This window comes from Hippoglossus hippoglossus, chromosome 11 (assembly GCF_009819705.1).
Source record: "Hippoglossus hippoglossus isolate fHipHip1 chromosome 11, fHipHip1.pri, whole genome shotgun sequence".
Lineage (NCBI taxonomy): Eukaryota > Metazoa > Chordata > Actinopteri > Pleuronectiformes > Pleuronectidae > Hippoglossus > Hippoglossus hippoglossus.
In genome coordinates, this window is record NC_047161.1 from 16,829,225 (window position 1) to 16,843,394 (window position 14,170).

The 14,170-nt window shown below is 40.5% G+C and overlaps 1 protein-coding gene across 1 annotated transcript in view; it reads right to left on the bottom strand.

The window, feature by feature from the left end:
- Positions 1–13: 13 nt before the first annotated feature.
- The window catches only part of LOC117770215 (hippocalcin-like protein 1), a 39,763-nt gene continuing 25,606 nt past the window's right edge, over positions 14–14,170 (bottom strand). The window contains exons 2-5 of the mRNA XM_034599373.1: positions 12,922–13,090; positions 9,814–10,095; positions 4,842–4,947; positions 14–3,699 (exon numbers count right to left, since the gene is read on the bottom strand). Coding sequence (XP_034455264.1) covers positions 3,602–3,699; positions 4,842–4,947; positions 9,814–10,095; positions 12,922–13,017 — 582 coding nt within the window. The 5' untranslated portion in view covers positions 13,018–13,090 and the 3' untranslated portion in view covers positions 14–3,601. The remainder of the gene's footprint in view (positions 3,700–4,841; positions 4,948–9,813; positions 10,096–12,921; positions 13,091–14,170) is intronic.

Here is a 14,170-nt window from a genome sequence, read left to right on the forward strand (position 1 = left end):
CAGTCCACACGTGCAGCTTTGAAACACATATTTATTTCGATTTCAGGTCCAACGGAACAAACATGACATCCTCACGTGAGGTTTTCATGCAACCGAAAAAAAGGGAAGGGGGGGAAAGAGGGGTCAGGGAAGGTAGAAAGGAGGAGAGGGGCCATATTTATCCAACACAAGATACCAGTTTGTCAGAGGCAGTGAGAATAGAAAAAGGGCAGAGCTGTGATAGGTTGGTGTTGGGGCAGCAACTGTTGTTCCTTATCCTACCAGCAGAAGGCAGTGACACTATAGGATTCCCCCCCAAAGCAGAGGTGCGGCTGGTTCGGGAAGCTCCCGTGCAAACTTTTGGTTCAAGTTAACCTTGGATCAGTGTCATGTCATGTGGATGTGGCTGCACCAGCACAGCTCTCAGGCTCTGTAGTAGTTGTTCACTCGGGCCACCACTACACACATTCCAGTGTGTGAGGTAGTAACACAAAAACTAAATCCCAATCAGGCTGATAATGGACTTTTTTCCCCATAATTGAATCTGTTTTGACCGAGCATCGTTTCTGACCAGTGAACAAAAAGGTTATTTCCTTTCTCTCCGACGGCAGACAGAGAAATCATCCAAGTGTAATGAGCAGTTTCACTCTGCACATTTTCCACAATGTGTGAACTGAAGCCCATCCTGCTTTATGAAGCTTCTCACACAGATAACATTATTTCATTAGTCTGGGTTTTAATGGAACATTTCAGTGTCCACTTTGAAAAGGATTTCCTAAAATCAGAAGAATAAAATTAAGAAATGAAAACTGAGAACTTGTCCAGTTTTCTCTGAAGCGAGGGAATATTCATGGTCAAATTAAAGAATGTTAATTAGCACTGTTGGAAGAAGTATTCAGACCATTTTGTTATAGATTACTATACTGAAATATCGGTGCTAAAACCTTAGCCTACTTAAAAGTTTCAGGACAAAAGCTACTCATTACGCAAAATACCTAGTCAGTGTTATAATTTCACATTATTGGATCATTATTATTGATGCATTAATAAGCAGTTCTTTTATGTTGTTAGTAAAGTTGGAACTATTTTTAACTGCTACTACTTTTACAACTTTTCAGTACTTTGATCTAAAGCAATAGATAATATTAAACTAATCCTATGTTTGTGTGTAAATTCCCTAATCTAAAAAAGTAACTATACTTGATAAATTAAAGTTAAAGTAAAAAAAGTCCAATGTTTGTACCACAAATACACATATAGTATCCGTGTCCGTCAAGAATAAAGAAATGCCATTATCATAACAATATTAAATATCCAAACAATATAAAGCATCCACTGGTGCTTTTGTTGTGGATCATATCTGGCTAAGAAACATGATCCATTGAAAATAGTATTTTTGCTCCAATCTGTGTTTTTTTTCCCAGTTTGGCCAATGGTTACATGTGTCACGACAGAATTTATAGTGTGTTTTATTTCCAAAAACAGAAGGTGGCAACAGAGATCCGGCAACGTGGGCCTTACATGACTTAAACATGAGAGAGGTGCTGGCATCGCTGCAACCAGTGGCTCTGTTTACATGTGCACAGTATTTAGGATGGAGGTGTTGGATTGTGAGACATGTTTTGTTCAGTCGAGGCTTTGTTTTAAAACTCTAATCTCACACAGTTGAAAATACTTTATTCAATCAGAGAGACTGATTTGATGCCGTGTCTCCGAGCTCTTCACTTTCTCTGTGTCTCCATTTAGGAGCTGCATCCCCCGGAGGCTGCATTTGAAGACTATACTGTCCCATTTTGAAGGCGTCCTCCAATTGCATCCTTCCATCCCAGAGAAACGATCGCTCCAAGGGGGGTTACATCGCGCCTATCCCAGGATTCATTGAGCTTTAGTGAAGAACCTTCTTTTCCGAGAGGTAAGGGCACCAGAAAGTGACGAGACACACAATGCTTGAGTATGATGCTTCAACTCAACTGAGCAGCTAAAGGTGCATGTGTGAAAAAAACAAGGGGCACTTTCTTGGCATGTCAAACTTCAGCTCTGTTAGTTCGCAAACGCTGGTGACGCCGATCACAGAAAGCCTCTGTAGACAAGACCGTCTCCTCTTGGTGTGGCCTTGGTGGTCTACATAGACTGCCTCCTCCGAAGGACGCAGCCCCTGAATTAGGTCACTTACAGCTTATGTAAAATAAAAATGTGAGAATATCATATTATATTTTAAAGATGTCGATTAGTGCTTGTATAAACACAGCCACTGGTTTCTGTCAGGTTACTACTGCACAAGTCGGATAAAACCCTAAAAAATCCAAACCAGAGCCAGTACGTGAGCTCGCTCCCGTCTCATGACACCTGTCCCTCTATGTTACCGCTGCGTGAGCGCACTGATCCAGGTTATAAAAGCATTCAACTAGAGAGTGATGAACGAGCCCTTAGTGAACTTTCCAGTCTGTCAGAGGAAAAGGGAAAGAGAGAGGAGGGGGTTGGGGGGGTCAGGGTTTGTCCCGGAGCGAGACAAATAGTCAGTCTGGTACGTCTGGTACGCTGCTGAGGACGCTGCAGAGCTACAAAAGGATACCACTGTGCCTGAACTGGTTTCGTGTATTCTTGTCGTCGTCTAGATCGCAGGAACATGCAGTGTAGTGACGGATTGGGACTCTTCAAGTTTACTGCTCGTCGATAAAGAACTTTAAAATACTTACAGATTAGGAAACAGCACGACATGGTAATACTGTAAAAGTTAGCTTCAAGCATACCGCGCAAAATTCACATGCACACACACACATTCGGACCTAAATGCGCGGCCACACTTTTACAAAGACATGGCGGCTCAAACGATATGTGCTACTGGTGTCGTTGATCAAATGCATCATGGGACTTTATCTTATTTCACAAGATTTGCGTAATCTCCCACAACCACCAAAATCCCAAAGAGTTCGACCTCAGCGGACATGTTCTCCTTCTGTCACTGTAAACTGCAACATCTTTAACAACTTATCAAAGTAAAAGCACGATGATAAGAATATAAATGAATAAATAAAACAACATGGAGAAAAATCATATGTACAGATGAAAAACAAAAACATTTGAAATTTAAAAATCAATAATAAGCCAGTAGATATTTAATAAAAACCTAATGGGATCTTAGGCCTTCTTTTTCTCAGCGAAACATCATATAGCAGTAAAATCCCAATAACCCCACCCACCCACCTTGAACTCCCTACAACCCATTCAGATCAGACCAGGAAGCTACGCTACATAATACTGCCTTTCAATGCCGGAGTGTGAAGACAAATGTACTTCATCTTATGATATACATAGACATACAGTATGTACATGATATACACGTGTTGTGGAGGAGGAAACGAGAGAGAGAGAGAGAGAGAGAGAGAGACATAGAATCTTCCCCAAATATAAAAATTAAAGTAAAACGACAGTGATGACTTTCCTTATCCTCTTTAAAATTCCTCCTCTATCCTTGCACACAACAACATAAAAAAATATAAGTTGATATGAGAGATGAGAACCATCATGCATTGATTTTTTTTTGTGACTGGTTCAGTAGCAACAGAGAGGAAGTGAGGAGGAAAGGGAGGGGGTGGGGGGAGGGCGCAGCCAGGGCGGGAGTTCAGAACTGGGAGGCCGAGCTGGGGTCGCACTGGAGTAGCCGCACGATGGAGGGGTCGCTTTTGGCACCTTTGATAAACTCCTCCAGGGACAGTTTGCCTGCAGGACGGACCACAGAGACAAGACAAGAAAAACAGACATTATTCACTCAGAGTCCGGCACCACATCTTTCCCTTGAAAGCAGAAAATGAAAATGACTATCAGAATAAGTCAGCATGGTGTCAAACGACAACATCTGAACTACACAGACTCATCTCGGAATATTCATTGACAGACACAGGAATTTTCAATATCAATGTTCTTGGTGGTTTAGCAGGTTCAATAGTGACCTGAAGGATAAACACTGATCATCCACAACATTAAAACATGTGGCAATTCTGACATTCGCATCTTGTTCAAAGCTTCACAGTGACGTCAGCTCGTATAGAAGATGTAAATATTCCTAATAACAATATAAATTATTTTGCAAGTATGGACAGGGGATGAAAACTATGTTGGTTAGTTTGCATATGAAAGATTTAAATTAGCCCGTTACTTGGAGAAAGCCTGAGAGATGAGACAGTTTTTAACAGAGAGTTTTTGGTAGAACTTTAGTTTCCTTTTGCTTTTTTGTATGTAAATCACCAGAGGATATACTGTATGTTGTATTTTTTTGTTTGGTGTAAAGCAGTATCTTGGGATAGGGGGATGGGCCAAATGTTCTGTATGATAAGGAGGGAAAAATAGTAAAATAAGCAGAATTATTACCTCTGTCACGGAGCTTATGTTTTCATCAGCGTTTGTTTGTTTGTTTGTTAGCAGGGTTACGCAAAAACTACAGAAACAGTCTCCATTCCATTTGTTTTGGAGGGAGGGGTAAGACATGACCCTTTGAGGAACCTATTACATTTTTTGCAGATCCAGTTAATGCAGGATTTCTTTTCATTTTCTTTAACATTGTAAGATGTTTCTCATCATCTTGGCAGATTTCTCAGAATTCATGGATCTTGATCTGGTGCCGATACAAATAGAAATCTGGATCTGGTGAATTGAAATGCTGTTTCATAAGGGGAGAGTTAGGCCTTGGCGGAGGTATGTACTCTACTGAGTGCCTTTCTAAATCTTATTCGTTTGAGCACATTTCAAATTGTCTCTGCTGCTCTTCATCTGTTTCATTTGTCTGCTGCTCATCACTCCTGTCCTCCGATCTCTCTCTCTCTGCAGCATATTCATCGCTCCATGTTGCCATTTCCTCCACTCACCATCATTATTGAGGTCCATTTGTCTGAAGATCTTATCCGTCCTCTTCTCGGGCGTGGATTCATCCTCTGGCATCTTCATCACAGATGACACCATCTTGTAGATGGCCTGAGAGACGGGGCGGCGGAGCAGGCGAGAGAGCGAGAGAGGAAAGAAGAGAGAGACACAGTGGGTGGGGGCGAGAGAAAAGAAAAGCTAAGTGAATTCAGGCCAGCAGGGACCCATTACGGAGGCTCAGCGGGAGAGAAATAAAACAAGACTGAACTGAAAAATAAAGTCACGGCAGCTTTTGAGATGCTGATACACTGACATTTGTTACCCCAGATGCTCAGAGGTGCACCCTGGGCAGCTTTTCCACAAATACCCACACGGGGTCTGCACGCCTGCAGAACCACAGCATCGTACCACAGTGGCAGAGGCTGTGTGTGTGTGCCAACAGGGGTGGGTGGTGGTGGTGGGTGGGGGTATACACGCAGAGCTTACTGTATTGATCTGATTCATCTTTATCTGTCGACTGATACACGAGCGCCTCCCGTCCCCCGATAGCATTAAATGAACCTCTGCAAGTGAGCACGGAGAGGCTGTGACGATCGGCTGGCCTCAGGCACGGGGCTACAGTCATCTTACGTGCCCAATAAATCACTTGCATCGGAAATATAGGGTGTAAAAGTGACGGTGGATCGGTGTCACAGCACAGCCGTCAGGAGGGAAGGTAGTTTAAGCCCTTTGTGCTTTTCAGTGAGTTTCTTTTTAATCTCTTGGAGAACATAATGAGAGTTCATACGTTGAAAAATATCAAAAGTGTATCGTAAGAGGACAATGAGGCCGACTCACAATTTCTGTCTTTATTCTCTTTTATCGTTTGACTTCAAAGCTGCTTTCAGACACGCACTGGACTCCAGATAATCTCCAGTAATTACCCGGAGGGGCTGTATGTGAGAACGCAAAGGTCAGAATCAGTTGCTGTGGACATTCTCCAGAGTGTTTCATGCCAGCCCCCTGGTTAAAACTCTGGATAATGTCCGAGCGAGCCCATGTGGGGAAAACAGAAAATATCTCAGGATGAAAAGGAGGTGTCATACACGTAGAAGACATCGGCAAACATGTCAAGAGAGCGTTTGGTGATAAGGGCCGTCGCTGATGTCAACGTGCTAAACTAATTTGTTTGCGGCTGGACAATGATTTTCTCCATTATTTATGTGGCAAACATTTCCTGCTCCGTCCACCGTTTTCTATCGACAGGAACAGGTTGCTATGCCAGATTACCACAACTTTTCAAAAATCTACAAATCAAGAAAAGATTTCGTTTTTTTGGTTGGACGTTTCTTTTGATTAGGATGGCGAAGACAAACAAATTTGACTCCCTCCACAATGACGATCTGTCCGTCTCTGCCGGTGTGCAGTGACACAATGGGCCCCTCCTCTCTCATCCACGGGGTGCGTAACCTTAATGAGCTTGAGGATAATCCCAGTATTCTGCACACTCAGGGATAAACTCCTGTTAAATTTAACTCACTAATCCATGAGCACTCTGAGGTGCACAAGCGCACCCACACACACACACACACACACACACACACACACACACACACACACACACACACACACACACACACACACACACACACACAGCACACAGCAAGATCTTCCATCCAATATCCCCACATATGAGTCTCAATATTTCAGCCCTAATGCAGCACTGTACTTAACAGTCTTCACAGCAACAGTATTGCAATCAGCACATTAAGTATAAACCATGCATGGGTCATTGACGTGACGCCTATATTTTCTGTCCGACTGCATTTTCTTCTGTTTAAAAAAAGGTTTAAATACTTAAAGAAATACCATATATATGTAGTACCTGTCCCGTATATGTACACACTTTAAATTTCCAAAAACCATTAGTTATTTAAATGTTTCTGTTTTTGAAAGTGTCAAAATATCATGTGGTGCAACCGTCCGGCCATGACTGCTGTTGTGAAAACTTCTTTGAAATTACTCAAAATCTATTCAAATTTATTTTCTGCCATATTTGGCATGATTTCCAAAGTCTTTTGTAATCCTGTACAAAATTGCAAAGCATTTGCATTTATATTCCCATCATAGTATACAAACAAACTTTGTCCGATGATGTCCATTTTATGAAATATCATGTCCATCAAGAAAGGACCAATTTGGGACTTTGATGTTGAAATCCATTCAAAGACAGGAAGTTGCATCATAAACCATTTTGCCAAGGACCCATGGAAGCAGCAACAGGTTTGTAGCTCTCTCTCAAATTTGGAAAAAAATAACCTTTTTCACAGCTGGTATGTAGTTGCCACATTTGGATATCATGTGGTATGACCTCAAAAAAACGATGAATTCTAAGTTATTTCTAAAAATATATATTTTGATTATAAATGTCATAGTGACCTTTTGTGCTGACCTAGTTTGTTTTCTTTAGGTGGCCAATTCTGTGGCTGTAAATATTGACTGAAAAATATCATGTGGTGCGACCAAATGTGGTGCGACCCTTGCAGAGTGTTTTACATGATAGATATATGTCCTAGATTGGGAGTTTTGGGGCTTTTTTAAATTCAATTAATGATTTATATACATAAAGTATTATTTTTGTATTGTTTGGAAAATATTTCTATGCAATTAGAGTATTTTTTTCTAACATTTCAAAAACAACGGTTTATGTTAAATCTTTGTACAATATCATGAATAAATACCACCCCAAAAATGTAACATGTAATTTTATCTCGGTTATTATGATTTTATTAGTAATTTATTATTTATTTATGTGTTTATTTATTTATAACTGTTTAAATTTATTTGACCAGATGCCACTTCCAAGCAAAATAAAAAACGCTCGCCATATGCAGCGTGTTAATTCTGACCCTGTAGCAAGAGCGGAGAACCTTGCTCAGAGAAGAGAAAGGTATGTTAAAACATTGTAAAAATGAAAACTACAAATAAAGCAACATGAAGTACATATTGCTCTTATGTGTTTTTCATTACTGGACGCAATGCATATTTGCATTAAAATGTTCATCTATCATTAGTCCAAAATAACTTATTGATTTATGGCATGACATTACATATCTTTTTCAGCTACGAGAGAAATAAACAGCAGGGAGAGATTCCATATGCCAAGTCAAGTGAGTTGACAGAGAGAGAGAAAAAGAATCAGAGAGAGAACTGGAGGGCTGCATCCAGAGCTTACAGAGAAAGTACAAATATGGCAAACGCTGTGTTCGACCTTACGCCGCCATCTATGGAGAACATCCCACCAGTTCTGGTTGATGTAGATGTAGCACAGGAGCAGCCAGTTTAATGAAATGTTTGTTCACAACAATGTGTGCTGCACTTAAATGTTGTTGATGAGATTTTTATTAAAAACAAATGTTTAGGAAATGTTTGTGTTCATGAAAATTCTATGAAATTTTAAGAAAATCTGGTTTAAGTCAAATTTTTGTATGGAATTTATTGTTTATTGATCTTTTTAAATGATAGGAGGTTTTCATATCATTTGGAGCGACCACTCATCATGTGGTGCGACCAATAATACCAAGACCTGTATTAAATTTAAAGTAAAATATAAAATTTCTGTGGCTGAAATATTAATCACTGATACAGTATGCTTAAATGAATGGTATTTTTTAAACATTTTTATCAATTTTATGCACTTTACCGGAAAAATAAGTCTGTTAACTACATTTAATAAGGGGACGGTGACATTATAGAACAAAAATATGAGATCATTATTTACAAAAACTCTAAAGAAATGCAACTACTTTGTTACTAATGACTTTATATTATTGAGAAATTGTAAAAAAAAATGTAAGCATATTAAGGAAATTAATTAATTTTAAGATAAATTACGGTCGCACCACATGACATTTTTTAAGGCCACGGCCAATTCATCTAGATGAAAAAACACTAAAATCAAATAATTTGAAGTTTTAATATGATTTTATGTGTACACAACATTCCTAATGTTTGAATAATTATAATAGATATTCTTTTTTTTGGTATTTTAAAATTGGCCTGTTGAAAATCCTTATACGTCATTGACCCGCATACTTAAACAAATGTATTAACTTGCATAATTTAGGTGAGCACTGAACGTATAAGTAAGCACTCTATTTCTGTCCAGGTCGACATATGATTGGCTGGTTCGAATGAAATGTACCGTAGTGGGATTCTGGGAAATTTGAAGGTATGTTGGAAATGCTTCAGTAAAGAAAGTGACCAGCTAAACTGCACCAAGTGTTAATGGAATGCAAAGTTAGGTTTGAGATTTATGACACTGTTGCTCACAAACCACATGTCACGAATATTCGATCCCTTTGATTGTGCATTTTATCTTGATTTTAAAGGAAATCTAATATGTGGTTGGGACACGTGTAGTTTCGAAGACTCAGGGATCTGGCTGACAATATGAATTTTAAATGGTCTGTATTTTTTTAAAATATCACTTGTCTTGTCTTGATGACCACTCAAAGAGCTTTACAGTACAGTTTTACCATTCACCCACATTCATGCAGTGCATTTACTGTACGTGCAGCTTTCTCTACACGGCACAGCCATCAGGGGCTATTTGGGGTCCAGTGTCTTACCAGAGGACACTTACGCATGGCTTTTCCTGGTGCCATCATCAGGTTTATGCTGTGGTTGTGTTAAGGGAAGTGTGAGATCCAGTGTTTTGGTGTTTGACCAAAAACTAGGGACTAAAAGTCAGGACATATCAGCCTCTGTAGCAAAGAGTTGGACCATTCTGTCCCTTGTGAGTCCATGAAGTGGCCAAATAAAATGTCTGCAGCTGTTTTCAAAATCCTTTCCTCTGGCCCTCGAAAGCAGAATATTTTGTAGAAGCACAGACTTTTCAAAAATAAAAAATAACATACATGCTTTTTCATAGTCTAAATGCCTCAACTCTTCCTTTGCCCCCAACCAGACTACATTACCCATGTGTCCCTTGCTCACCTGTACAATCTCCAGCATCTCGTCGCGGCTGATGTACCCGTTTCCGTCCAGGTCGTACATGCTGAAGGCCCATTTCAGCTTCTGCTCCAACTTGCCCCGTGACGTCACGCTCAGCGCGATGATGAACTCCCGGAAGTCTATCGTCCCATCATTGTTGGTGTCAAAGGTTCGGAAGACGTGCTCAGCGAACTTGGAGGCGTCACCGTAGGGGAAGAAATTGGCATAAATCTTCTTGAACTCCTCAACATTCAGGGTTCCGCTGGGGCAGTCCTTCAAGAAACCCTGCCGGAAGGGAAATAGACAAAATGACGCAGGACATGGATAAAAATAAGTCCCTTAATGCTGCAGTACAAAACATCTCTATAACACAATTTTTACATCAGCAGGCACTCCTATTGTAACCAGCAGATAGAGTCTTTTCAGGGGCAGTTGGGGCAATCAAATTTCTGTCACAAAACTTTGACCAGTAATTGGTACATTCATGCAATGCTCTATTCTGGACATATTGAAGAAGTGATTTTTCAAAAGGAGCCTGGTCTTAGGATAGTTGAAGGCAGTTCTACCCCTTTTTCATGGGGTCACATTCGATAAAGCACCATTGTGCCTGAGAAGAAAAGGTCAGTGTCAGTCTCCATCTCTGTTCTGTCCGCCTCTTTTCTTTTTTTGTTACAAAGGCTGTTAAGATAGAAGCAGAAAGGTGATTGTCATTGTCCAGATCTGAAGGCATGACTTACTTTTTGATCATCATATTAAATATTCTCTCAAGTGAGGGTGAAAAGCTAATATGGCTTCTCATAAGAAAATGTCATTGCCAGATATTCAGCAAGAGAGCTTTACAACTTGTAGGGAGGCTTTCTGACTCAAAGCTCAGATTAATTGCGAATAAATCCCCCCAAAAGACAAGCTGGATGAATTCTCAGGGACCCCAGGCACCCTAACATCCTGCAAAATATATTATACAGTTTATATGACATCTCCAGCATCTAGGAGCTGTTAATCTGTTTAGAGCAGGCGGTTCTCGGGTAACTTCAGATGTCTTAAGCAGAAGCCTTTGCTGCAAGCTTGAGAAAGGTGATGGGCAATACGGATGTTAACAGGCTTACACATGTAAAGCCACCTAAAATCGAAAAAGCTGTCATCCTTGCAGGGCATATTGAAGGATATTGCCGTGCTCTGACCTTTTGAGGTGAGCGAATGTGATAGCTGCTGCGTGGGCTCCAGCTCGAGCACAAAACAGGAAGTTAGCACTGTTCATGAGCAGCATTCAACCTTGACACCAAAAACTAACCCAACTCTGGATAGACTGTAAGATGGACGACCTGTCTCTATCCAGAAATGAAACCCAATTATCTTGGCAACGAACAAGGCCATCCTCCATATTTGAAGCCAGAGTCTGAGCAGTAGCGATCGGGGGATGGAACCACAGTAGCGAGATCCTGCCGTTATACGAACTCGACCAATCGTGAGTCGATCTCCACTGTCAATCATGCCGTTTTATCTCATTTTTATAGCATCAAATAACTAATTAAAACCAAACGTAATGGAAAAAAGAGAAAACATAGATTTATGAGCTGTTCTGCGTCCAGCCCCCAGGGGGCATTTAAGAAGATTGGGTTTCACTTTTGGGGAGCTGTCATGGCTACTGCCTTAATATGCAGTCCATTGAAAATTCTATTCTACTCAATTATATTACAGTCACTAACTTGAACTCCCAAACTGGAGTCCCAGTCCATTATAACAATGTGACCTCGGTGGTGATGGAATCTGCCTTTGGGTACTGTGATAGTGTTTTCACTGCCACAACCTTGAGACTGACATTAAACTTGTTTTCCGGGCCTTCTTTGGTCTTATGCAGTAACCTTAATACGGACAATCATCATCAGCATCCGCAGTCGGTGTGAAGAGACCCCGGGTCAATGAGGCTTAAGGCACGGATCAGGGAGGTGACGGTTTGACATGTGCTGCCCTGATTCCGGACCGCTCACACAGATGTTCCATAGGTCTAATCCGTGCATGAAGCCATATAGCTATTACACAAACACACATCTGTGCACAAACATCGCTCAGTTCACTGTGGCACTTTATCATGCCAAGATCTAATTCAGTCTCCCCAGTGGATTAACAGACTGGGAGCGGGTGGAGCTCAGGCCAGGACGGAGGAAAATGTCACATTGAAGGCAGCTGTCGTATTTAGTAATTACTCACGAACATGACTTTATTGAGGAAGGGAGGCGCCCACAGATTCATTTAGGGCCACTGTGCTATGTTTATTTCTCAAAAACATCATTTTAAGGATATTGTTTGGTGTGGGCTTTATAACAAACAGTGTGTTCAGTTGTTATTAAGTATTTATCTGTGTTGACAAGTGTGACCAAAGTGATATTTGCCCTTGACTAAGGTGTTAAATCACCTCTGACAGGTGTTAACTTGTCACAACACCAGTTTACAGTTGACATTTGGACTCAAAGTTAACAGACACACGTTAACATACCTTCTTAAGTCTCACCAACAGCACAGTATTCAGATCTTAGAGCTGCATTAATGTGGGAAACCCAGTGCGAATTAACCCTGCACTTCCCCTCAGCTTTTAAAAAAAAACTGTTTTACCTCCTTGTTTTGTTTTTATGGTTTATACCTTTATTTGTTTTGGTTGCCTCTAACCGCTCTCATCAAACTTCCAGCAGCGGCTGACAGTTGCTTTCAGGAAAAAAAAATTGTCAGCGATTAGCTGCTGAACATAATGTAGCATGTAGCAGCTAAAGAGATGGAGAACAACACAGAGCTAAAAGAAAGAGAAAACAGAGCTCACATTCATGTGGCATCATTCCTTTTTGACCTAAGATTAATTTCGGTAAAGCTAGTTAAGTTGTACTTTTCATTTCATTTTATCTATAATATCATTATCATATCATAATCATATATTTTGTATTCAAAGTGCAAAGTAGTTAAAAACTAACACCGTCAAAGAAATAATAAAGTAATATATCAAAGTTCTTTTCAAAATTAGTTTCTTTTTATGGCTTGTAGTAATAGGTCCAGAGTTATAATTTAGTGCTCTCCCAAAAATGTCCAGACTCTGCGTACCGGGTCTGAGTCTTGTTTACGTACCTTGTACCACTCCTGCAACTCGTGGTCGGAGAACTCGGTATTCTCCCGGAGGTCCTGCAGCATCTCTGGCCGTAGCTTGCTGTTCTGTTTACCCATGGTAACAGGACAGGACTCTCGGTTTCCTTGACGACAGCAGCAACTACAGCTCTGGCCAGTCCACTTTTCACACCTGTCAGTCAGAGATAAGAAACAGGAGGTCAGCAACAATTAGAAAGACAGGAAAATGAACTCTGGGGACGCATGCGAACGGAAAGCAGGTGGTCAGCAAACTGCAGCGGGCCACAGATGACAAATATAAGGAATTAGAAATGAGGAATTATGAAACCAGAACAAGATTTACAGTTGAAACATATGTTTTCACCAAGTAAACATTGGAAAAGTAACATATAGCAGTTTTATACAAAAAATGACAGCATGACTTTGTCCATTCACTCAACGACTTTCTGCCTCTTGTAATGAAATCAAAATGAGCCCTGTCACAGTGTCGTGTCACACAGTCCCCTTGACACGAGATGTTATGCAACTCAGCAAGAGCTGCTGCATTGCATTTGCAAAACATTAAATAATCCTGAGCGCACCCCTAGTGACGTCAAGTGCTAACCCACTGATCACATTTATGGGTTTATCTGACCATCTGTGTGTTTGTGTGTCAATTCAACAGTGCGGCATGTGTGTGTGTGTGTGTGTGTGTGTGTGTGTGTGTGTGTGTGTGTGTGTGTGTGTGTGTGTGTGTGTGTGTGTGTGTGTGTGTGTGCGTGTGTCCAGATCTCCTAATCTTCATTTCGGCTCAACCTGCCTGACAAGACATGAATCCAGTGATGCAACTTTGTCCCAGAACCGTTACTAAGAAAGTCTTTTACCTTAAAAATCCACCAATTTGCCCATTAATAACATTGTCCTTAATGCACCTTAAGTGGGATTTCCATGAGATAAACAATAGACTATAATTAAGAAAGATCATTTTAAAGGGAAATATGCCAATTTGCTTTCTGGCAGAGAATTAAAAGAGAAGATTGATATGTGGCTGTATCAGCACCCCGACCACTTAGCATAGAGAAACAGAGGGAAAGAGTTAACTTGTCCAAGGAAAACACAATCTGAAAAGAACCAGGCTAGATATGAGAGTGATTTTTCATGTAAATCCCCAACAGAAGGCAAATATATTTAGCCAAAACTATTAATTTAATGGATCATATGAACATTTAAAACTGTTTTTAAGATGTTAAATCCCCTAAAACCAGGGTGGTGA